At 52.7% G+C, this 23,568-nt stretch overlaps 11 protein-coding genes across 11 annotated transcripts; 7 read left to right on the top strand and 4 right to left on the bottom strand.

Annotated features, from left to right (window-relative positions):
• Positions 1–205: 205 nt before the first annotated feature.
• Positions 206–1,445, bottom strand: IAQ61_010879 (uncharacterized protein; the record flags this gene model as incomplete). Its single annotated transcript, XM_066098964.1, has 2 exons — positions 206–1,280; positions 1,336–1,445. 2 exons carry the CDS (start codon positions 1,443–1,445, stop codon positions 206–208), a joined length of 1,185 nt encoding a protein of 394 aa, XP_065951122.1.
• Positions 1,446–2,566: 1,121 nt separating this feature from the next.
• IAQ61_010878 (uncharacterized protein) lies at positions 2,567–3,359 on the top strand (the record flags this gene model as incomplete). The annotated part of the gene is made up of 3 exons (XM_066098963.1): positions 2,567–2,702; positions 2,881–3,239; positions 3,309–3,359. The coding sequence occupies 3 exons, from the start codon at positions 2,567–2,569 to the stop codon at positions 3,357–3,359; spliced, it is 546 nt and encodes a 181-aa protein (XP_065951121.1).
• Positions 3,360–4,284: 925 nt separating this feature from the next.
• Positions 4,285–6,063, top strand: IAQ61_010877 (uncharacterized protein; the record flags this gene model as incomplete). The annotated part of the gene is made up of 2 exons (XM_003834849.2): positions 4,285–4,488; positions 4,539–6,063. 2 exons carry the CDS (start codon positions 4,285–4,287, stop codon positions 5,736–5,738), a joined length of 1,404 nt encoding a protein of 467 aa, XP_003834897.1. The 3' UTR covers positions 5,739–6,063.
• Positions 6,064–7,149: 1,086 nt separating this feature from the next.
• On the top strand, positions 7,150–8,322 carry IAQ61_010876 (uncharacterized protein; the record flags this gene model as incomplete). Its single annotated transcript, XM_003834848.2, has 1 exon — positions 7,150–8,322. The coding sequence occupies one exon, from the start codon at positions 7,150–7,152 to the stop codon at positions 8,320–8,322; it is 1,173 nt and encodes a 390-aa protein (XP_003834896.2).
• A 471-nt stretch (positions 8,323–8,793) lies between these two features.
• IAQ61_010875 (uncharacterized protein) lies at positions 8,794–9,003 on the bottom strand (the record flags this gene model as incomplete). The annotated part of the gene is made up of 1 exon (XM_066098962.1): positions 8,794–9,003. The coding sequence occupies one exon, from the start codon at positions 9,001–9,003 to the stop codon at positions 8,794–8,796; it is 210 nt and encodes a 69-aa protein (XP_065951120.1).
• Positions 9,004–9,231: 228 nt separating this feature from the next.
• IAQ61_010874 (uncharacterized protein) lies at positions 9,232–11,180 on the top strand (the record flags this gene model as incomplete). The annotated part of the gene is made up of 2 exons (XM_003834847.1): positions 9,232–10,086; positions 10,206–11,180. 2 exons carry the CDS (start codon positions 9,232–9,234, stop codon positions 11,178–11,180), a joined length of 1,830 nt encoding a protein of 609 aa, XP_003834895.1.
• Positions 11,181–11,531: 351 nt separating this feature from the next.
• IAQ61_010873 (uncharacterized protein) lies at positions 11,532–12,473 on the bottom strand (the record flags this gene model as incomplete). Its single annotated transcript, XM_003834846.2, has 1 exon — positions 11,532–12,473. The coding sequence occupies one exon, from the start codon at positions 12,471–12,473 to the stop codon at positions 11,532–11,534; it is 942 nt and encodes a 313-aa protein (XP_003834894.2).
• A 2,066-nt stretch (positions 12,474–14,539) lies between these two features.
• On the bottom strand, positions 14,540–16,065 carry IAQ61_010872 (uncharacterized protein; the record flags this gene model as incomplete). The annotated part of the gene is made up of 2 exons (XM_003834845.2): positions 14,540–15,855; positions 15,906–16,065. 2 exons carry the CDS (start codon positions 16,063–16,065, stop codon positions 14,540–14,542), a joined length of 1,476 nt encoding a protein of 491 aa, XP_003834893.2.
• A 366-nt stretch (positions 16,066–16,431) lies between these two features.
• Positions 16,432–17,443, top strand: IAQ61_010871 (uncharacterized protein; the record flags this gene model as incomplete). Its single annotated transcript, XM_003834844.1, has 2 exons — positions 16,432–16,777; positions 16,830–17,443. 2 exons carry the CDS (start codon positions 16,432–16,434, stop codon positions 17,441–17,443), a joined length of 960 nt encoding a protein of 319 aa, XP_003834892.1.
• Positions 17,444–19,295: 1,852 nt separating this feature from the next.
• IAQ61_010870 (uncharacterized protein) lies at positions 19,296–20,186 on the top strand (the record flags this gene model as incomplete). The annotated part of the gene is made up of 1 exon (XM_003834843.2): positions 19,296–20,186. The coding sequence occupies one exon, from the start codon at positions 19,296–19,298 to the stop codon at positions 20,184–20,186; it is 891 nt and encodes a 296-aa protein (XP_003834891.2).
• Positions 20,187–21,196: 1,010 nt separating this feature from the next.
• Positions 21,197–23,041, top strand: IAQ61_010869 (uncharacterized protein; the record flags this gene model as incomplete). Its single annotated transcript, XM_003834842.2, has 3 exons — positions 21,197–21,200; positions 21,626–22,050; positions 22,115–23,041. The coding sequence occupies 3 exons, from the start codon at positions 21,197–21,199 to the stop codon at positions 23,039–23,041; spliced, it is 1,356 nt and encodes a 451-aa protein (XP_003834890.2).
• Between the last annotated feature and the right edge of the window lie 527 nt (positions 23,042–23,568).

Genomic DNA, 23,568 nt, shown 5'->3' with positions numbered 1-23,568 from the left:
CCCAGCCCCCATCAGACGACCAGAAACGGAAAAAAAAACTCCGGGATGGAAATGGAAACGCCGTGGATCTCAAGCCAGCGAGGAGGACAGTAATGGTTACCAGTACCAGTCCTGCACCCCTTTCCCCCCTCGCCTCCAAATTTCAACCTAGTAATACAGACACAAACACAGAAGCAGAACCCGTCGAGACTGAAGAGACGTCAGACTACCCAGCCGCACTCCCGCCCACCGCCGTACTCGCCGCCACACTGGCGCGACTCTTCTTTTTCCCCTTCCCGCTGGGCGTATCGCCATCCTCGCGCTTCCGTTTCGACGGGCGACTGGAGCCGCCCTTGGGACGATAGGTCGAGTCGTCGTCTGCATTGGCGCCAGCCGGTTTCCGCCTCGTCTTTGCGGTTTCGTGGGCGGTCGAGTCGTCATCGTCGGCGGGGTCGCGTGGGCCAGGGGTACCGAGTGCATGAGCAGCGGCGGCGGATTCGCGTTTGCTTTTCTTGCTAGTGCTGGAGGCGGCAGCGGCGGCGGCGGAGTTGCCTGTAGCGGTCGCGCCGGCTTTGGGCGCGCTTTTGTCCGACAGGTTTTCGGCGTGGGCGACGGCGTCTTTGTCTTGCAGGAAGACTTGGGGTTGGTGTTTGCGGAGCCAGTTGTAGACGCTATCTGGGTTTCTGATGGTGAGGTCTTTTTCGCCGAGGGGAGGGTGGGCGCTGGAGAGGCGCATGGGGCGGCCGTTTTGGAGGCTCGGGTCGAAGCCGGGTTCGTTGAGAACGGTGTCGGTGGCGAGGAGATATTCTTCTTCATGGGTGGGGGACATGTAGCCTGGGGCATGGGCGGTCAGGTCGATGCCGTCGATGGGGTGTTCGGGGAGGTCGGCGCGGGTGGTGTGTGGGACAGTGGCCTCGAGGGAGGCGAGGGAGGTGAGGGTTTGTTGTAGTGCTTGTGAGCGGTGGAGGTGATCTGCCTTGAGGGTGTAGTCTTGGGCTGAGATGCGCCCTGCCGCCACGTCTTCGCTGAGCATCTGCAACTGCGCTTTGACACTTTCTCTGTCTGGCGCGGCTTCTGAGCTGGGAACAGCTGTGTCTGCGGCCGACAGTTGGCGCAGGTCGTAGCGCATGCGTGGATTGACGCGCGGTTGCTCGTTGAAGTCGAGCAGCAGTTCGAGAAGCTGGTCGTTGTTCTCTTGCAGGCGACGGGCAGTGCCCATGGCCTTCCATTCCTGGAGGATCAAGGCATTGGATTCGCTCATGGCGTCGTCGAAGCGGATGCGCATCTTGCGGTACTTGCGCCTGCGTGAAGTCGTTAGGTAGAGATCTGCTGGTACACTCGGCGGTCGTCATTTACCTCCACGACCGCTTGGCGGGCTTTTGTGTCGTCGCATCGCCAGCAGCATCGCCAGCCTGAGCGGGTGCGGGTGGTTGGGTGTCTGGCTGTGAAGGCGCCTCAGTGGCCATGGTGGTGGTGGTGGTGGTGGTTGTGATGATTGTTGATTGATGGGGGTGGGGTGATGTGTGTTTGATTGTAGAGGAGGTGGAGGTGGAGGAGGAGGAGGATATGGTCTTTGATCGAATGTGGAGAGTAAATGGTGGAGGGTGGAGAGTGGAGACCATGTGGTGAGGTCGCAATGCAGTTCAGTCGATTCTGGAGGGAGCGAGACGCGGCCTGGAGTTGTCCAAGGCCTGTGCGCGCGTTGTGGGCGAGCTATGGGACATTTGGGGAGGGGAGGGAGGGAGAGAGGGCGAGAGGGGAGGGGAGTTGTGTGTGGGAGGAGCTGGGAGGAAGCTGGGAGGGAGCTGGCTGGGAGCACTGAGCAGGTCCCGGTGATTGTGAACACACGGCCGCCGCCTTTCCTTTCCAACCATCATCATGTGGCCAGCCAGTGAGCCAGCCAGCGGCCAAAGACCAGCAGCATCCCTTTCCTCGCCCACTGCACTTTCACCACCACCACCACCACCACCACCATCACCACCTCCCAGCTGCACAGACTGACCCGCCACGTCTCCTCTCCACCCCCCTTCCCCCCTTCTCCACTCTCCGACTCTCCGACTCTCGACGATTGTTCAGCACACAGCGACATTTTTCGCCCATTCCTGCTTGGTGAATATCCCCCTTTAGAGTGGAAAAGCGCGGACAAGGCGAAACGCAAGCGGTGCGTAGAGTAGACTCCAGAGTCACCTAGTGAAGGTACCGGTATTGCACTGTACATACATCAGAGTGCAGTGCCTAGGGACCTACCTAATCCTGCATCTATACTTGTACTGTGCCTACACCGACCCTCAGACCCTGGAAGGCCCACCCTCGCCGCCGCCGCCGCCGCCACCACCACCACCACCACCACCACCACCCCCCAGTAAGCTCTTTCTGGCTGGCTGGAACTATTCACTCTTCCCTTTCCCCCCAAACGTCCAAAATCCCTCTCCCACGCCCTCTCCCCACCCCTCCCGGCTCGCTGCCAACCTCTGCAGCCAACACCGCCAAACTGTCACCCATACTCCTCAACCGCACCTCTGGCCTCAGCTTCGCTGCCAGCCCGCGGCCCCGCCAACTAGACCCATCCACGGCCAGCGCACCCAACATGTCCCTGGATGCAAAGGAGGCCAGGAGGCGTCGTAGCAGTAGTCTTGTCTACAAGGAGCCTCCAGAGTCGCTAGAGCAACTGAGTGACCAGTCGGCGCTGCCCAATCTCAATGCTGAATGGGTCAACGCAAAGGGTATGTCATGTACACTCACCATACACCATATACCATGCACACCCTACACCCTACAGCTTACATCCTGCACTCCACGCGACACCCCATACCCCATACCCCACATCCCACGTTCCATATCCATACCCATACCACTCAGCTCTTGTCAAGTCGTATACCCTGTGCTGACTATCCTCCCTAGGCGCATGGGCCATCCACTTCGTCCTCATCTTCATAGGTAAGATCTTCTTCGACATCATCCCGGGCATGTCGCAGGAAACTTCGTGGACGCTGGTCAACATTTCATACATGGCCGGCTCCTACCTCATGTTCCACTACGTGCGCGGCGTGCCCTTTGACTTCAACGCCGGTGCCTACGACAACCTCAACATGTGGGAGCAGATTGACAACGGCGACCAGTATACACCAGCCAAGAAGTTTCTGCTTTCCGTACCGGTAGTGCTGTTCTTGGTTAGCACGCATTACACGCATTACGACTTGACGTATTTCATCATCAACTTTCTGGCCACGATAGCTGTCGTGATTCCAAAACTACCCTCGGTACGTATTCGCTTGATCCCCGTGGTTTCTAGTGTCAGAAAGCATCCGAAGCTAACCAACTCGAAACAGCTACACCGGCTACGGTTCTCGCCCTTCAATGATCCCCCGGACGATGCGTAGTCGCAACCCTTCGTTTCTCTATTTGCACATCGCGCACTTGAAAGCTGTAATTTTGCCATGTATTTCTACCACACACACCGGCCAACGCTGAACGAGGGAGCCAACAGACTGAGGAGCATCACTTGCGCGGAACGGAAAAGCACCGGCGTTTGGACACAAGATAGAATAAAACACAAAGGAGGGGAGGCCGTATTGGTAACACAAAGGCTATTGCGAGCAGGGCAGAGCGCGGAGAGCAGAGGATAGGGCGACAGAGGCTACATGCAGCTCCTTTGCGTCATGATGCAGCTTTGCAATGAGTTGCCACAGAAGTAAGGAGGCTGGCGTCTGGATATCTGCATAGGAACGCGCGCTGCGACGAGGATGGCTCCGTGACGTCTGACAGCAAGTTGATCAACGTTGCGTATAATACATAACTACCTTCGGCTATATGGGCCGCACATGTGCAAGCCTTGCTCCCTTTCCTGGCCACCTTGAAGAGCATGCAGAGTCCAAATGGCCTAACTTGAAAATACAACCCGGTCCGAGCGCCCTTCCCAAAAGAGCCAATTCCGTCATCGATGACCCATCTTTCCCCGACTCTGTCTCACACGGGCGATACTTACTTCGAGGATGCCCTCTTTCTCTTCCTTTGACCTGCTTGCGAGTATCCTGTCCTGCACTGTCTCTTCCTGAGCTGGAGAGATTGTGCTGTGGTATTTCCCCTTTGAAGATTCACATTTCCCTGTTGGTCTGCTTTTCGTTTGTAATCTTCAAGAGCGTTGCTGTTGACTGCTTGCGAGCTTTCCACTCATCTTCGATCGCTGGTCCATTCACTAGACTCGGGAGCTACCTACCGCCACCCGCAACGGTTCCTCCACAACTGCAACGAGCAAACCAAGAGTAAGGCAACGGGGGCAGAAAACAAAAGAGCAGGGCAGATATCATGGCTTGGTCACAGCTGGAACCCACGGGTCCACATTTGTCGTACCTCATCATCACCTCGTTTCTCATCTTGTATGCGTTGTTTTCGTTGATGATACGAAACCGTCTACATCTTTCCGAACCCCCACTCGCAACCCTCTTTGGCATTATCGTGGGACCTCGTGGACTCGGTTTTATCGACCCGAATTCGTGGGGATTTGGAGATGTGCGAATACCCTGCATGTATCGTCAAAGATAGAGTTGACGAAACAACAGGATATCATGCAAGAAACCACCCGCGTCATTGTCGGCATCCAATGTTTTGCCGTTGGTCTCGAGCTTCCAGATGGCTACATCGGCAAGAAGTGGCGCGGCCTGCTCGTTCTTCTGGGTCCCGTCATGACCATTGGCTGGCTCATCTGTGCAGGCTTCATCATGATCATCTTCGACGTGGACATTGCGACTGCCTTGACCATCTCAGCCTGTCTTACTCCCACAGATCCGGTCCTTGCTGCCTCTGTTCTCTCAAACTCTCAGTTCAGCGAGCGTGTGCCGAAACGCATCCGTGACTTGCTCAGCGCGGAGAGTGGGTGTAACGATGGCGTGTCTTTTCCCTTTTTGTTCATGGGACTGAGCCTGATCACTAAGAGCACAGCGGGCGGGGTTTTCAAGAAGTGGTTCCTAATCACTATTCTATACCAATGCGTGGTTGGCATTGCTCTGGGGCTTCTGCTTGGCTTCCTCTTCAACCGGCTCTATCGCTTCTCGGAAAAACGCCAGATGATTGGTCCAGCGTCCTATCTCGCATTCTACCTCCTCGCAGCTGTTTTCTGCATCGGTCTTGCATCCACTCTCGGCGTCGACGACTTCCTTGTAGCCTTCTGCGCAGGCCGCGGCTTCAGCCATGGCGGCAACTCACCAACAGAGAACACAACCCTTCCCGTCATCATCGACCTCATGATCAACTCGGCATTCTTCGTCTTCTTCGGCGCAATGGTACCATGGGAGACATTCCGCGCACTTGACCCCATCACCCCACTCCGACTTATCGGCCTTTTGGCAGTAGTTCTGCTCCTCCGCCGCATCCCCATCGTCTTCACACTATACAAGTGCAAACTGCTTCCCCTCGTCCGTACAACCACCGAAGCCCTCTTCGTAGGCCACTTTGGTCCCATGGGCGTGGGTGCGCTGTTTCTTGCCATCGAAGCCCGGGCCCAGCTGGAGACTGATACTTCACTCCCTCTTCCTCAACCACCCAAGCACTTGCCAACAGATAGGCAGCGCACGGTTGCCATGATCTGGCCCATTGTCAGTTTTGTGGTGCTGGGCAGCATCTTTGTCCATGGCCTCAGCACGTTGGTCATTAGCGTTGGCGGACACTTTTCTCGTCGGGAAGGCGAGCGTGCACCATTGATTGGGGCGGAGAGAGAGGGGCTCAGCGGTATGCTGTTTGATGGGGACAGCGAGGATGAGTAGGTGAAAAGGGGAGGGGTTAATCAGGCAAGCGGAGGGGATGGCAAGTCTGTGGATGGTGACGATCGTTCATCTACTACGTGCCCTTGGGAGAGCATTCTCGAGGACCACGCACCACAAACTCGAAACATTTTGTACCTGCAAATATTTGCCTCATTAGACCATACGACCATGTCCTCCACGGTCCTTGACCAGTCTCGTAGAACCGAAGATAACTCTCTACAAAGTTCACTATCACCAAAACTGAAAAGAAATAAGCAAGTTAGATTCAAATGACATCATGACATGCACTTTTGCAAGCCCGTTGATGAATACAGTCCACTTCTTAGTGCATGGGTGACATGACCTTAATACGGGCAGTGATGTGCCGTCTTGCGCTTCTTAACAAGCAGCACCTAACATCCCTCCACAAACGCGACGATGAAATTCCGGGATGATGTAGTGATACTGTAACAAGATGACCTTTTGGTCAGACTCCGGTGTAGGGACTTGAACAAAGGAATTTTATTTCTTGCAGCTCAACTATCCTATACGTTCTCAAGTAAACCATCTTTAAATCGGAAGAAATTACCTCGTCGAAAAATTGACAGTCACTTCACTATCGGAAATTGGATCAAACACCACTCCTAGTATCCAATTTATGATGCACTCTACCTGCTTCAAAAGCTCCTAACTGACAGCGCATCAGTCCCTGATTCCTTTCTTTCCCCGTAACTTCTTTTACACCGGAGACCAAAGGAATTAATGACTTTGGACGTAGATAGTTATATGCCTCACAACTTGGGCCGCTGCATAGATCGTTCCATTCACTGAATGTTATACAATTCACATATTTTGACAGGTTATTATTGCTATATGGAACATTGTAAGGCGCTCGAGCTGGATTTTGTGGGCCATCAATTGCTGGCATGATACTTACCGTACCATCTACGGTAACATGGGCCAAATATAAAAGCAACCGGCTTCATGATATTGGTACAACTATCCACACCCTCTTCCTCATAGGTCCCGTAGTAATTGAAAGGAGTCTTCGAATCTGATGATGCTCAATTCGCATTTGAGCTTCACGACCATAGGCAGTCACCAAGTATAGAGTCTCGCCAAATGCGTAACAAGACTGCACAGTATAATCTAAAAGATCGTTTTCCTTTGCTGCCAAGAGTATGATTAGCGAGGATTTGCTATGTAGGTCACGTTCCTAGAGGATTGTGGGGCGGAGACAGGGTTGTAAAATTGCGGTGAACTGACATGGTTGTTGCAGTAGCAGAAAAATCTTGGGATGACAGGCTAAGCTACAATTACAATTACATAGCTGTATAAACTAGGGCGAAGAGTAAGAATTGATTCAATCAAAAAGTCGTTGCAACACCTCAGCATCTACTGTGCGAGCTCCAAGATCTGTCCCCGAAGTGATATGAATTTTTACGACTGCGCAATGTTTGCGGGATTACTTACATTCTTTCTTGGCATATCAGCCGCTCAGAGTGCCAACAATGTAGGATCCGAGGCCGCAGCAATTCGAACTTACTTCTACATTGGCGGTGGATACAGCGACGATGGAAATGGTGGGCACATCTTCAAAGATCAGATGTATGTGGAGAAACTATCGCCTCCTTCGACACGACATAATAAATACCATCCAATCGTCCTCATTCACGGACAAGGCCAGACTGGAACCAACTTTCTAAACAAACCTGACGGAGGGAAATCTTGGACTGCGCAATTCATCGAGGCTGGCTACACAGTCTACATTGTCGACCAGACCTTCCGCGGACGCTCAGCATGGGCACCTCGCGATGGAGCCTTAGCACCATCTACGTACTCTGCAGAACGCATTCAAGAACGTTTCACTGCTCCTCGGAATTACGATCTCTGGCCGCAAGCTAAGCTGCATACACAATGGCCCGGAACAGGAGTGATGGGTGATTCGATCTTCGATACGTTCTATTCATCCAACGTACAATTCATCTCAAACGCTACATACCAACAACAGACAGTACAATCCGCCGGATCTGACTTGCTAGACTTGATTGGAAAGCCGGCTTGGTTGCTTGGACACAGCCAAGGAGGACTTATGCCTTTGCTCATTGCGGACGCTCGACCCAATCTCACAAAAGGTCTCATTCTCCTCGAGCCGACTGGCCCGCCATTCCAGGAAGCAGTCTTCGGCTCAGGATCAGCGCGAAAGTGGGGTTTGACAGACATACCGTTGAATTACGAACCGACCGTTGTAGACCCACTCGCAGACTTGGTGAGACAAGTGGTTCTGCCGGCAAACATCACCAGCAACAATACCAACAACGCAACTGTTCCCTGTGTCCTGCAATCAAATGTCCCAGCACCAAAGCAGCTTCCTAATCTGTCACCATTACCAATTCTCACAGTCACAGGGGAGGCGAGCTACCACGCGCCCTATGATTATTGCACAGTGGAGTACTTGAAGCAGGCAGGTTGCACGAAGGCGGAGCATCTGGAACTTGGAAAAGCAGGAATTCATGGAAATGGACATATGATGTTCATGGAGAAGAACAGCGAGGAGATCTGGGAACGTTTGCACCAGTGGATGGAAGGAGGCAGTCAACTGTGATGGCTCATGTGTCGAGTGGCAGCAGCCTGTAATTTATATGGAAATTTTGAAAGTTCAAGGAATCTGTCAAGCTTAGGTTTCGCATGAGCATCCAACATTTGTCGAGATAGATGCTCTTATGACACAGATGACTGCGAGATATCAGTGGGGGTGTGGAGCCATTGCAGCCATTACCGTTTCTGGGCTTTTATTTAGACCTCCGAATGCCGAATTGAATGCGACGAGAGTATTAGGAATGTTGCAACGTTGGTACCACAGGTCGCTGTGAGTAATCTCAAGCTGCTTGTGCATATCGGTATTCCGCCAGTGGCAAGATAGCTATGAACCGTCTCGTTCAAAGTAAGAAGAGGCTGGATCCAGGCCGATTTCATAGGTTGATCGAGTACAGAATTGAGGAGGCGGCGATGATCTTAACAAAAGATTTGGTGCAAATACGAAATGGGTCACCTTGCTGGAAATGTAATCATGGGGCTATTTGGAAGCCGAAACTGCATTGAACTGATCCAATGAAGCAATCAAATTCGAAGCATTACCGGTAAGGGTATGTTCTAGCAGAGTACCAGTTGACATGTTTGGTAAAAGTAAGTGATGCCTGAAGATGGCCTTATCCGATGTATAATGGTAGCGTGATTTGAGGTACTGGGATCCCCACCCCCACCCTGCGGGGAACGTCTTCCCCATTTGAGAGCAAGTGCTGTGTGACTCCTTTCAACTCCAAATGCATTCAACTTTGCACCTGAACTCTATATTGATACCTCAGTAAGACTCCAAGTAATCACAACACCTAAGTCATCATAAACAAGGAACATTTACAATTTCATCGAGAGCCACCGAGGTAAGTGGAACGGACGCTTGCTCATCTAGAGGAATCTCTTAGACGAAAGGCTAACATTTCCATAATCTCAAAAGATGGCGTCTACAACCCAAGCACTCGACCATCTCATTCTGTTCCTACCCGTGGATCCTGCCACTAAGCTGCCAGACTTGCCGCAGTACTTCAAAGACAACTTCACGCTCACACCTGGCGGCTTCCATGCAGATGGCGCCACCTCCAACACATTGATACTCTTAGCAGATGGCTGCTACATCGAGCTGATCAGCTTTGTGAACACGGACCTGGCCCCTGCCCACTGGTGGGGACCAGATGCCGCCTTCGTCGGCTGGAAAGACTGGTGTCTGACCAACAACGACAGTCCTGACGACAACTACAAAAAAGTTTCAGCAACGCATGCACAGCCTTATCAAGGTGGTAGAAAGCGGGCTGACGGGATCGATGTAAAGTGGTCCCTTCTCTTCCCGCAGGGCGAAAAAGGAGGACAGGATGTGCGTGGTCGTATCCCATTCTTTTGTTACGACATCACCCCTCGCAATGTCCGTGTGCCTATTGATGACTCGAAAATATCACATTCATGCGGCGCCCTGGGTGTACGAGAGCTCACCGTGATCGTCAAGAGTCAAGCTCTCTTGGACGAAACAAGACGTGTATATTCATCATTACTGGGCGACCATGGCGAGGAAGAAGGGAATGGAGTCTCATTCCATGTTGGACGCGTTCATCAGGTTGGTGGACTTGCTAGCGGAGCGAAGATCATACTGAGATTGCCTACAAATGAAAACGAGGCGGCGCAGACGGAGAAGGCAGGTTTTGTGTACGGCAACGTCGTTGTCGGAGCGAAAGCCAGTCCAGAAAAACCGCAGGGATCTAGGGTACGACTTGATGGCGGAGAGAGAGGAACTGATGTTGGTGGTTTGTGGATTGAATATGTGTAGGTAATGGGTGTTGAAAGATTAAACTCAGGATGCGAACATTCAACATGCCATACCTTCACCAACACAGAAAGAACCCATCAAATCCGTCGTCAAACATCTGAATCTTTTTATAGATTTCATCCACGTTCTGTGCTCCAAATTCTAGCGAGTTACTCTTAAGGCATCCCACACCCAGTTCCGTACTCGGGCCAGACCGGAGCGAGACTTTGTATTCCCGACCCGCCAAGAAGAAGGCGCAAAGAAAGACTCAAGTCACACGAGACTACAAAGAGTCATCTTGCCATCTCATAAGCACCCTTTTTCGTATTCCCAACAATGTCCCAAGTCACGGTCCCCATGCACCAAACCCAACTTGCACAATGAAAGCAATACTCGCAACTTCAGCCCTCGTAGCCTGCGCGGCAACTGGCCTCTATCACCTCCGTCAGATCCAAGTTGCCGTTCGAAATATCCCAATAGATCAAATCGTTCGCACTGCATCGATTCCAGAGTCGTTGGATCAAGGGTCAGCGGTAGCGATTGTGAATCCGAATCGACACATTCCGATTCACGACTCACGACACATTACCGTGGAAATCTCCAACACATTAAAGCATGAAGAAATCCTCGCCCGATTCGTCAGAGGATTCTTCGGTGGTCGCGTATTTGCTCCTGAAAGGAGTATTCTGAGAGCCATGGGGACGGAGATCTTGGACTTTAGCGCTATAAAAGACGTCCCAGTCTCGTCATACATCTGGTCTACTTCGCAACTGTCGAATCGAACATTACCGCCAGTTCACGCGCTTTTGTTCGGTGCATTTCGGGTCGTTGATTGCAATTTGGCGGCTGTTGAGAGTCATGTCGATTTCGCGTTTGGGTCAGACGGCGGCGCTATTGCAGGCGTGCATCGCTTCTTTGTGGCAGATGTTTCACGCGATCAAGGCAAGGTGCAGACTGGGACTCGGACTGTTACGATCGGGTTTGCACATTCTGGATGTAATCCGAGGGAGAATAAGCCATTGAGTCCGGAGGTGTTGCAGACGTTGCATCTGTGGTATGCGATGTTGCTGTTCAGAGAAGGGGTGGCGGAAGTGATGAAGGGTTCGTAGTTTCTCATGATTCATCTTGTAAACAGGTGGAATGTACGTGCGCTAGCATTGATGAATGGTTGATGTGGAAGCACTGGGGGACTAAGTGATTACGACTGCAGAGTGGGGTAAAGACTTAAATGTATGTGTATCATTATGCTATTGCTAGCTAAATTCTTTGACTGATTCTGAAGACATCAAAAAAGCGAATGTATGTTGCAAACAAACGAGAGGAATAAATTTGACACTGATCTGGAAATAACGAGAGAAAATATCAAGGACAATACGAAAATCCCTCTACGATCAACAAACTAACCTCAAACTTAGACCGACATTTGAGTCTTTAGACGATCCATGCAATACCCTGCACACTCACTCAAAAGGAATACCACACTTCTTAGCACAAGACTCCACAATACTAGTAAAGTCACTGGTAAGGGTAGGCCTGAGTCCCTTAATCTGCGCAGGCGTCAAAAACTCCGAGTATCGAACGCTGGCAGCAAGCACCTCATCCGGCTCTCCAGAGAAGAAAGCACGGGCAGCCTCGACCCGGCCTGGATCAGGGATATCGAAACCAGCCACGAAGACGGCAGGCTCGCACTCTGGGTTGAATTGCCAGTGCACGAGGCCCTTGGGGAAGAGCATACCGGTGTAGTTGGACAGCGAGGTTTCGATCTGGGTGAAGGGTCCGACGACGGGTTTGGCGCCCCCGACTACGTTTCCGAAGCCGCTGTCGTTTTCGAGGAGGAGGGCGCCGATTAGGGTACCCTGGGTGACGGTTAGGAATTCGTTGGCGCGAGGGTGCCAGTGTGGTGTGTTGAGGCCACAAGGGTTGACGAAGCCGACGGCCTGGGAGAGACCTGTTGCGCCGAGAGCGGGGAAGTTGTTGATGGTTGAGAGGAAGATGGTGCCACCGGTTGGAGGGAGGACGGTGTTGTTGATGTACTGAAACGTATCGTTGGCAGCGTTGGGGGCATTGGGGAATAGGATGGCTTCTCGGGCAGTCTCGGATTGTGCGAGCAAAAGTGCATTTCGTTGGGCAGTGAGCTGCTCGGGGGTGAGCGCGTTGACAGTGTTGGGATTGATCTCGCGTTTGTTGAGTGGGTTCAAGGATTCGAAGCGCTTGTACACGTTGGCTTCGCGAGTCTCCAAGGTGGAAGCTTCATTCAGGGTCACAGGTGAGGCTATCGCAGTTGTAGCCAAGAGAGCGAGCAAGGAAGTGATGGAATGCATGTTGGAAATGTTATCTTCTGGTGTAGTGCGAATTCGAGCGTGGTGAGAAGAAGTGATGAATGATGTTGTTTTGACGGCCATGAGGGAATCTTTATACTTCTAGACGCATACTGCATCGGAGTAGTAGTTCTGTCTCACCCTCTATTCGAGGATGAGGCGTCCGCCATCACCATCCGATTAACCGAAGGCGTTCGAGACTATGGAGGTCACGGACAGAACATGGCTCATCAGTAAGCCTCAAATGAGGTATTATGCAAATGTTCACCACACAGGTCAGGTTCTGGTGTGCCCCTGTCATGTTGAGTGGCGTTACATGTTAGTCAAGATATGACTTCCATCGAGGCACGATATGGGCGAGATACGTGGATTTATGATCCAAGATACTGCCCATGAGCATACATTAGTAGATCTACCAAACTTATTGGAAGACATGATGTTGAGATCGATCAATCTGAAATGAAAAGCATGCAGTCCTTTGGCGTATAAGGTCAATATGAGGTGCAATACCTCGTCCTCGAGTCTAGAGGCTTAGAAGTCTTCAAACTTTCTTTACGCCCGTGCGGAATTCATCCGACATTGAGTCCTTCAATGCCATCTATGTCTTCCCATAGGACCACTCATCAAAGATTCCACAGCCACAGCGCGGTCGTAAGGATCCATAAGCAGGGCTTGTGTGGGACGACACAGTGTGTATGTGCGCCGACGAATTACATGAATGATGATGGAGTCGCGCGCGTGCGAGTGGCATTTTGGGTATCTGTTGCATGCATCACGCTGCTCACTGACCATACGCTGATTGCGCATCTGATCGTTGCTTCCCAACATACTTCAGAGCCGAGTGAGAAGCGCACATCAAGGATTGGCATGAGAACTTCCCGTCTATGGACACTGATATGGTTTGGATGGGTTGAAGAGGCGCACCTTGCTATAACAGCGTTGCTTTGGCGTGGAAGCCTGGATAGGCCCACTTCTGATGGCATACCTTCGTAGGAACGAAGACATCCTAAAGAACTCACCTTCGCTCGGACTGGCATGTGATAATCCTACGAAGGCGTTGGTGATTCGGTTCCACGTCATTGCAAGTCGCCGTGCACTGCATTCTTCCCATCGTGGCCAGTTTTGCATCTTGCCTAAGAAAAGGTCTAGATAGCTCTGTGAGAAAGTTATACACACATGGCGGCCTGAGGTAGTATGTGCCACCAATGACGTTGGTCCATGGGATCTCTTGCGGGCCTTGGCTCTGTTCAGTAAGCTTTTTGTCTTGGCCGTGACCTTTCGGCTTACGCCCACTGATGACTACGCTGAGCTAACATCGTATTGGACCAAATCCTCTCATTGAATAATTGTGGTAGCTGCAGAAATGACGTCGGCGTCCTAGCTTCTAGTCGCATGGTTGGGATAAGGATTTTCGCTAGCAGCTTGTAGTATCTTTCCATCTACGCTGTCGCCCAAGCTGCCAGCTAAGACGAGGATATTCTAGACTGTGTAATATTTGCTCGATCCCAACTAGATTCTAGTGTAGTTCTAGAAGCAGTTCGTCTGGACTCTGGAAATCGTAGCTGGATTTGGCAAAGTCATGGCGTGCGCCATAGTTGGAGGACACCACTGTGTAAGCCAGTGCACTTGGCAGACGTTCGTCCCCAGACTGCCGGAGATTTGGACTGCTATTTTGCTTTTGCCAAAGTAGGGATTCTGTGTTTGTAGCCAATGTTGCAACAAAATAAAGAACATGCGTGTCCCATATCCTCGAACCGGGTGGTCGATGTGGAGTTTAATGGAGGGTACGGCAAAATCTTCATGGGATCGTGACAAAGGACGATACTGCCAGACCAACCCTGTCAGTGGCCAGTAGGAATTGATTTCACAACTCCAGGCTCATGGGCGGAGCCTTGGCGTCACATTGTGGGGAGCCACACAATGGGTAACTGTGGTAAGACGAGAAGCATTGGCACTGATCAGTTGGGAAGCTAACAACCAACCGAGAAGTGAGGCATCAGGCTCAATATATATCGCTGCAGCTCGACCCCTCACTCTTCCCATCATGTCCTCAATAGTATGTGCAAAGGATGTCTAACAATGTCAGTGCTGATTTCCTGTCCGTTGGCGTGTATGTACATGATAAATGATCCCAATGCAGCAGGGCGTGCTTATAACTTTGTTGGTGTGCCCTTCAAGGCTTGGATGTCCACAACCTCCTTGACAGCCTCTGTGGTGAGCACATATGGACTCTCCTCGTCAATGCACACGCTGTCCTCGATTCTAATACCAATTCCCTGGGCCCATTTCGGCCACCTATCCTCTCTAGGAACGTAGATGCCTGGCTCCACCGTAACGCACATGCCATGCTCAAAGAACCTGCTCCTAGGCAGGCCAGGGCTGTCATGGACGTCGAGGCCGACGTAGTGTCCAACATGGTGGGGAAATAATGTTTGTATTGCGTCGCGCTCCATGTTGAAACCCAGATCCTTTAGACCAGCGGCAAGTGAATTACTGGCGGTTTGATGAAGCTTGTCGAGAGTGAATTTGGAGCTGGTACGGCATAGGGAAACACAGGTTCTTTGTACGGAGAGGAGGAGGTTGTAGAGGTCCTTTTGCGCGGGTGTGAATTTGCCAGATACAGGCCATGTGCGCGTTATGTCTGTCACATAGCCTCCGTATTGTGCGCCCGCATCGACGAGAACCAGCTCATCTGCCTTGAGCTGCATGTCGTTGGAGACGTAATGGATCGTGTTTGCGTTGATTCCTCCCGCAACCACGGGGACATATGCAGGTCCATCGCAGCCATCCTGTTTGAACCAGTAGTCTAGAAATGAGTCGAGATCCTTTTCGGTGCTGAAAGATTGGCGCATGGCGTCTGTGATGGCGCGACCGGAGTGTTTGCCAGCGTGGCGCATGTTTTCGACTTCCGCCGGGCTTTTTATCAGCCGCAATTCGTTCACCAAGGGGCGTAGTGGCCTGATGGAAGCTTTTGAGTCGCGGAACACACTTGCTATACCTCCTGTACGTGAGGGTTCCGCGCCAGCCAGATATCTTGAGAGGATGTTCCTTGTAATGCGACTCTGAGGGAGATCGGTGTAGACAATTTCAGAGCGGTTGACAATCTCAGGTAGGAGCCTGGGAATATCATCAATGCTTCCTGTCACGTCGGCGTTGAAGACGTCCTCTGCCGCATCAATGCCAGACCGTGGACCCTCCCATGCCTCCGCCTTTGGGTCCTTTGGCCGGACGTAGAGATGGAAGACATGTTCTTCCTCGTCCAGCTTCTCGATGATCGCGAGCGCATCAGGCTCTTTGAAGCCAGTCAGATAGAGGAAGTCTGGATCTTGGTGGAATTTGTAGAAGACAGCGCCAGAGGCGTACTTGATGTCTGACGCGGCGAGGATGGCGATCGAGCCTGGGGCGAGTTCTCTGGCAAGCTTCGAGCGGCGCTCATAGTATTCCAGGGCAGAGATGTTGGGTGTTACTGAAGGACAGTCAGCATGTGTGGTCACATGATGCATGGTAGGATCGCACCTTCCCCAGCCTTCAGCAGATGGGGGTGGGTCTCGTGGACCGGCTGTCCAAAGCTGAGCTGTGCGGCAGGAACGCACGTGATGGCCCGCCGACACCGTCGATCCACTCCCCTCCATTGCGTGCGCACAGCAGGCCGCAGTACTCTTGAGATTGCTACCATACTATGGTCATCAGCACAACAGGCAACAATCACGATGTCGATCGTGACCACGCAGGCGGAGCAGGCATAGCTTTCCGAGGCTGGCGCTAGCTAAGGCTTTCTCCATGGCGGATGTTGGCTAGCGAGTGAAGGGAACAGCAGAATTCTTATCGATAACTCCAAGCCAGTGCGGGAAGCCCGTTCTGACGTACATCCCTGCCCTATTTGCCGGTATTCATTGCACGACGCCTGTGCCGCAGCTCCCCAATGACTGCCTAGAATACAAAGTCTCACACTGCCAGCGCACATGTACTCTTCCCCTCTTCATCTTCTGTACATCTTGAACTCGACATCGCCAACTTGTCGCTACTACGCCCCCTCCGCAGAATGGCCACTTCGGCCACCGGATCAAGTGGGATTCCGCACGGGGACCTCGAAAGCTTTCAAGCCCATCTGAACAAATCCACTCGGATTCTGGCACTTTTGGGTGCGGGCTTGTCTGCCAGTTCGGGACTGCCGACGTTTAGAGGAGCGGGGGGGTTGTGGAGAACGCACGATGCAACTTCATTGGCGACTCCCGAGGCGTTTGAGCGTGACCCAGGTCTCGTCTGGCAGTTCTATAGTTATCGTCGACATATGGCACTCAAGGCCAAGCCCAATCCAGCACATTATGCACTAGCAGAGCTGGCAAGGAAGAAGAGTGAATTTGTGGCACTCAGTCAGAATGTCGATGGTATGCATTGACCTTGGATCGTAGGAGACGTCATGACACTGACGACGGGCAGGCCTCTCACCTCGAGCACATCATCCAAGCGCACAACTCAAACTACTCCATGGCTCCCTGTTCGACGTAAAGTGCTCAGAGTTCTTCTGCAACTACGTTGAACAGAACAACTACACGGATCCCATCGTCCCCGCCCTGGCCATCCCCACCGATGAATCGGACCCAACGACCACCACAGCCGTCGCAGCCCGGGAACTGGACATTTCGGATGAAAATGTCAAACTGCCTGAACTGGACCTGGCCCACCTCCCAAAATGCCCCCAGTGCAAGCGTGGTCTGCTTCGACCCGGCGTTGTCTGGTTTGGCGAAGCGCTTCCTTCGAGCGTGTTGAGTGACATTGACGCATATATCAAGAAGGAAGAGCGGATCGACTTGATCATGGTCATTGGCACGAGTGCGCAGGTCTATCCTGCGGCAGGTTATGTGCAATTGGCTTGTATGCGTGGCGCAAGGGTGGCGACTGTCAATATGGAGGCAAGCGACATTCCGGGTGGGCTGCGCGATGGAGATTGGTTCTTCCAGGGCGATGCGGCGCAGATATTGCCAGAGATACTGAAGAGTGTCATTGGCGAGCTTGGTGTGGGGAAGTTGTCTGATGCGGCTGAGGGTAGTTAGTGTGCTACGTACAGATGATGCAGCTGCGAAGTCTGATGGGAGAGAGATGATACTGTGCCAATGCTAAAGATGCAAGGTAGCTTGGCTTCCAAATAAAAAAAATTGAATGTCTCCATGTCCCGACGTTTGGGCACCGAACTGTACTCGGCAGAATTTTGGCTTGTACATTGTTCTGTCCTCTTCCCTAGGCCCATGTAACTCTTCCCTAGGCCCATGTAACTCTTCCCTAGGCCCATGTAACTCTTCCCTAGACCCATGTAACTCGTCCCTAGGCCTATACCAGTACAACTCTCCCCCTCAGCCTCCATCACACCCACTCACTCCCTACCCCCTTGACTTCTCCAATACACAACCGTACAATAGCCACCCCACATCCCACCTCCACATCCCCGACCTCTAAAAAAAAACCCCATGCACTCCCGTCAAGTCAAGTCCAGGCCAGCTAGTTCACACATCACTTGCACGGGGGTTGCAAAAATACAAATGCACGACAGATGACGAATCCCAGGCGATATGCATACGCACCCAAGCACGCCATCCACATGCCCATACCCTCAGACCCGCACACCCATCTCTACCGCAGAAGCAGACTGCATAGTTTCTGTACTCGGTACGGCTGGAATGAGAAAACTGCGCGGGTGGAAGGTGGACGGTTGTGGGGATGCGGAGATGTGGTTTTTGTGGGCAGAGGTTGGATTTGGGGCATTTTTGGGTTGGAGTTGGGGGGAGGGTTTACGGTATGAGGGGATGTTGCGGGTTGGATGGGAGGGGTTATCCCCGCGCCTTGCACGGAGGAGGACATGGTGGATTTGTGTGTTGCACGTGCTTGACCCTTTTTCCATGATGGATGATAGGGTGGAGATAAGACAACATACCTTGATGCAGTTTGAATGTGAAAAACATGTGCTGGGTTGGGTTTGGGTGTTGGAGAGAGTGGTTGGCGTGTTCTTTTTTTCTTTTGCAATTGGTTTCCGTGTGCGTTGGTGGGGGGAGGGTTACTTCTCTCGGGTTGCTAGGTAGGATGTCCGTGTGCAGGATGGGGAAGCACGTGGCTTTTGGGTCGAGACGAGTGTGGTGTGGAGGTAGGTCCCGGTACTCCGTATTCTAGAACATCCTCCCCAAGAACGTGGAATCGAGGTATTCTTCCCAAAACACCGTCCTCCAACCACAATGGCTTCGCCTACCCAAACATCCCAAACCGTCCACTAAAAAGCAAAACTCTCCAAAACACAACCTATGCACATTCTCGGGCCAGAGAACAATCTCGCAGAAGTTGTGGCGAGAGCGACAGGAGCGGTGAGACAGGGTGGAACAGGCTGGCTGACATGTGTGCGCAAGTGGTCAAGCTACAGACGCATCACGCCGAAAGGCGCGCGAGGGTGGCAAGGAAGGGTCAAGGTACTTGGGTGCCGTACCTAGGGTTCAAAGCAGAGAGTAAAACCGGGTGAGACGGCGGAAGAGACACGGACACGGGGTAGGGTAGTGGTCTGGGACATGATGGTATGGTGGGAGATGAGGTCGTGTAGGTCGAACATCTCATGGTACCTGGGCCTTGGTCTTACGCACAAGATACACGATACCATCACTCTCTTCCAGCTGAGGCGGAGAGGGGGGGATATGGTTTGGCAAAGGGTGTAGCGGATCGGGATAGGCGAAGAGAAAGAGCCAAGAGGAGCGCACAGGTCAGCCAGTCCCCCGGCCTTATTTATTTGGCGCAGTGCAGTGCAGCGACAAGAAGAGGCTGACGGAACTGTGGGCAAGAGGCAGTGCAACGTGTATTGAGATGTGGAGACGACAGGTGAGTAGTAGGTAGCTGGATAGATGATGCATGTACCAGGCCAAGTGTTGTGAGATGCAGTGTCGAACAGCTGTTTCGTCCAGTCCGGGGCTACAGGACCGGTGCATGTCTTGGCGGACCATTGGCTGCCTCACCATCCAGGGCGTGGGCAAGACACAGCACAAGACAGGACAGGGGACATCCGACAAGACACAGCACAAGACAGGACAGGGGACATCCGACAAGACACAGCACAAGACAGGACAGGGGACATCCGACAAGACACAGCACAAGACAGGACAGGGGACATCCGACAAGACACAGCACAAGACAGGACAGGGGACATCCGACAAGACACAGCACAAGACAGGACAGGGGACATCCGACAAGACACAGCACAAGACAGGACAGGGGACATCCGACAAGACACAGCACAAGACAGGACAGGGGACATCCGACAAGACACAGCACAAGACAGGACAGGGGACATCCGACAAGACACAGCACAAGACAGGACAGGGGACATCCGACAAGACACAGCACAAGACAGGACAGGGGACATCCGACAAAAGACCAGGCCAAAGGCAGGCACGACTCGACGCGACGCGACACCCCGACTCTCCACTCTCCCGCAAGTCCCGCGGTTTCCCAAGGTTGGCGTTCGTTTTGGTTGGCTCTCGGTCGGCCCTTCCTTTTGGTCCGCATTTGATCGTCCAGCCCCCTCTCCCGGGCGCATCGCCAAACACTTGCGAAGGGAAGAAGAAGCTGCGGGTGTTGTGGTTTGGGACTAGTGGGCTTGGCGGAGAGGATGTGGGACTGGGGCACAGACAGGAACACGTTTGGGAAGGAAGGAAGGAAGGAAGGAAGGAAGGAAGGAAGGAAGGAAGGTGTGGGATGACGTCGATGGAAAGAGGAAGGAGTGTTGCATCCATCGGCCATCCATGTAGAGAGTCCAGAGTACTCTAGTACTGTCTCTCCTCGACGTTGGTGGTGGCAGTGGATGGGAAGAGAGACGCGTTGGCCAAACTATCCTGTGACAGTACTGGCCATCTCTAGGATAGTAGTTGTAGTCGTCCCAGCCAGATGGAGCTGGCTCTGTTCACACGCGCCTTTGCCATGGTACCTACTACTCTATTTCCCTTCCCTACCTTAGGGTACTGTGCCTCTACGTGCCCACAGTACAGAGGGAAGCTTTCTGAGGACGGAGATATAAAGTGGAAACCATCCCGTCATGGCAAGACGGAGGAGAGTAGAGTACGTACAGGGAGTAGAACCAGCCAGGGGAGGGGCGGTGGGAGAGTGGGCCAACTTGGCTTTCGGGGCTGTGTCCACAAACCTGCCAACCAACCCCCACACCTTCCCGGCCACCCTTTGCCTCCTCCAGCCACCCGAGTTGCATGACTGAAGCTCTCTGAAGCTCTCTTCCCCCCCTCCCCCCGGCCAAATTCTTGTTGCTTGACCCTGCCGGCCTGCCCTGCCAGATTTTACACCCTCACTTTCACTTGCACTGCCCGCCAATCCAACCCTTTAAACCCCCCGCTCGTCAGCCTCTGCCACTCTTGACATACTCGGCATCTCGTGTTGTCCTTGTCGCTGCTGCTACAACTACAACAACAACAACAACAACCACTACTACTACTACTTACTACCACCGTCATCACCGCCACGATCAACACTACAACAGTTCACTACCTACAGTGGTGTTGTTGTACTTGCATTCCCTCCCTCACGTTCCTGCACGTCATTGACCCTCGCTTCGGGCCTACTAACAAAAAAGACACCCCCCCCCCCCCCCCAACCTCGCGCGATTCGCACAACAAGCAAGACCCTCACAAATCACAACTCTACCGGTCCTTCGTCCATCTCCTTTTCCTTGGCAGCTCCGAGTAGATCGAGTCACTTAACTCGCCTCTCGCCAGCCACAACCCACCCGTCCTGTGGTGTGCTTGTGACTTTTTTTCTTTCCTGCTTCTACAATGAGTAAGTAGCCGCGCTTTCCCTTTTTCCTCTCTCTCCTCCAAGCCCACCTATTGAATCCGCATCCGGCCGTTTTGCGGCATCCTTGGCTACAAAGAAAAGATACGATTGAGGGACCCAAGGGATCTTCATCATCCCACGGATTCGAGCAAAGGCCAGGCATAGCACAGCCTACCTACTCTGCTCAACCCCATCCCCCATCAGCAATCTATCCATCGCACTGCCTAGAGCGGGGCGGTAACTAGATTGTCTACTACTTGACTAGACGAAGCCTGCCTCGTCGACACTGCCTTTTCATCTCACTGCAGAGTAAGAGGTGTCGTCGTTTGTCGTCGCGTTACACTTGACACACATACACACACACACGCACACACACACACACACACAAGGGTGTCACTGCTAACGTACCCTTTTCTCTCTGCACACAGAAAACATCAAGCGCGACTTTCATCGCGTTGCACGTAGCCAGTCTTCGCGATTGTCCGCGCACGACACACATCACTCCGTCATGCCGCCCAATGGCCGCCTGTACAACGAGACGACTCCGCTCATCGGCCGCACACAAAATCACGAGGACGAATCGCGCTTCAAGACAATCCCAAAGCACGTCCTGCATCTGACCTATGCCACCCTCGCCAGCAACTATGTCAACGTCTTGCTCGTCTTTGTGCCCATTGGCATCGTCGCTGGCATCCTGGGATGGAATCCCACGGCCGTCTTCATCCTCAACTTCATCGCCATCATCCCCCTCGCCGCCCTCTTGAGCTTTGCGACCGAGGAACTGTCTGCCAAGCTGGGCCAAACCCTCGGCGGCCTGATGAATGCAACCTTTGGCAACGCCGTCGAATTGATTGTAAGTCCTTGCCGCTGCGACTTGACCCTCCCTTCGCCCAAATCTAACCGCGCCTTGCCCACAGGTCTCCATTGTTGCCCTCAAACAAGGCGAAATCCGCATCGTGCAAGCCTCGATGCTCGGCAGCATTCTCTCCAACATTCTCCTCGTCCTCGGCTGCTGCTTCCTCGCCGCCGGTATCCGCGAGACGGAATCCTCGTTTAATGGTACCGTCGCCTCGACCATGTCATCCCTCATGGCCGTCGCCTCGGCCTCACTCATCATCCCGGCCACCCTCTACGCCGTCATGCCCCACGAAGGCGGCCAACCGGGCCAGGAAACCGACGAGAATATTCTGCTCCTCTCCCACGGCACCTCCATCATCCTCCTCGGCCTCTACATTCTCTACCTCTACTTCCAGCTCTACTCCCACCACCGCCTCTTCGCCGACACCGAGGCGCAAGAATCTTCGGACGAATCCGAAGACGGCCAACTGCTCTCCCCGCTGGCCGCCGGCATCGCCCTCGTCGTCGTGACGCTGCTCGTGGCCGTGTGCGCAGAATTCCTCGTTGACAGCATCGACTCGATTGTCGAATCCGCCCACATCTCCAAGACGTTTGTCGGTCTCATCCTCATCCCCATTGTCGGCAATGCCGCCGAACACGTCACCGCCGTCATCGTCGCCTACAAGGGCAAGATGGATCTCGCCATCAACGTGGCCATTGGCTCGAGTCTGCAAATTGCCCTCTTTGTCACCCCCTTTTTGGTCCTGCTCGGCTGGGCCATGGGCCAGCCCATGACGCTGCACTTTCAGGGCTTCGAGACGATGGTCTTCTTCATCAGCGTGCTCATTGTCAACTATCTGATTCAGGACGGCAAGAGCAACTATCTCGAGGGCGCCATGTGTATTGGCATTTATGCCATTATCGCGCTGGCCTTTTATATTTATCCCGATGATGCGGCGAGCCATATTACGAGTGAGGTGGTGAGGAGGTTCTTTGCCGGTGTTTAATTTGGGGATTGGAGGGAGGATGGATGGACGGGATGGGTAGGGTTGGATTGGAATGGACTGGATTGGATGAGATACCCAGATTAAGGCGGGTTTGAGCCGTTGAGATTTTTCTTTTTTTCCTTGATCTATGATCAATCATCAACCTTTTTTTCCCTCGTCTTTTCTTTTTCTCTTTTTTCCTTTTTTTCCAAAAACCATTTTGTCTTTTTTTCCTGGCGTCTCTTTCTGTTTCTTCACTTTTTCGAATTGGCTGGTGTTGTTCTTTTTTAGGTTCATTTTCCTTTGATTTTCCCATCTATCCCATCTTATCTTGCCCTATCGTATGCTTTCCTGGCAGTGGCGCTTTTTGTTTTGTATTTTTTCTGCATGTATACAATGGTTCGGTCTGTGTCTGTTGATGTCTGGGGTAGAGTATTTTGTGAGTTTGGGACGGGAGGAGAGAGATGGGAGAGGAAGGAGAGAGGGAGTGTGGGAGTGTATAGGTAGATGGAGGAAGTTGTAGTGGAATAGCAATGACAATGGCAATG

Source organism: Plenodomus lingam, assembly GCF_022343315.1.
Source record: "Plenodomus lingam strain CAN1 chromosome Unknown contig_9, whole genome shotgun sequence".
Taxonomy (NCBI): Eukaryota; Fungi; Ascomycota; class Dothideomycetes; order Pleosporales; family Leptosphaeriaceae; genus Plenodomus; species Plenodomus lingam.
Note: the sequence above shows the minus strand (reverse complement) of the source record. Positions and strands in the feature narration are given on the sequence as shown.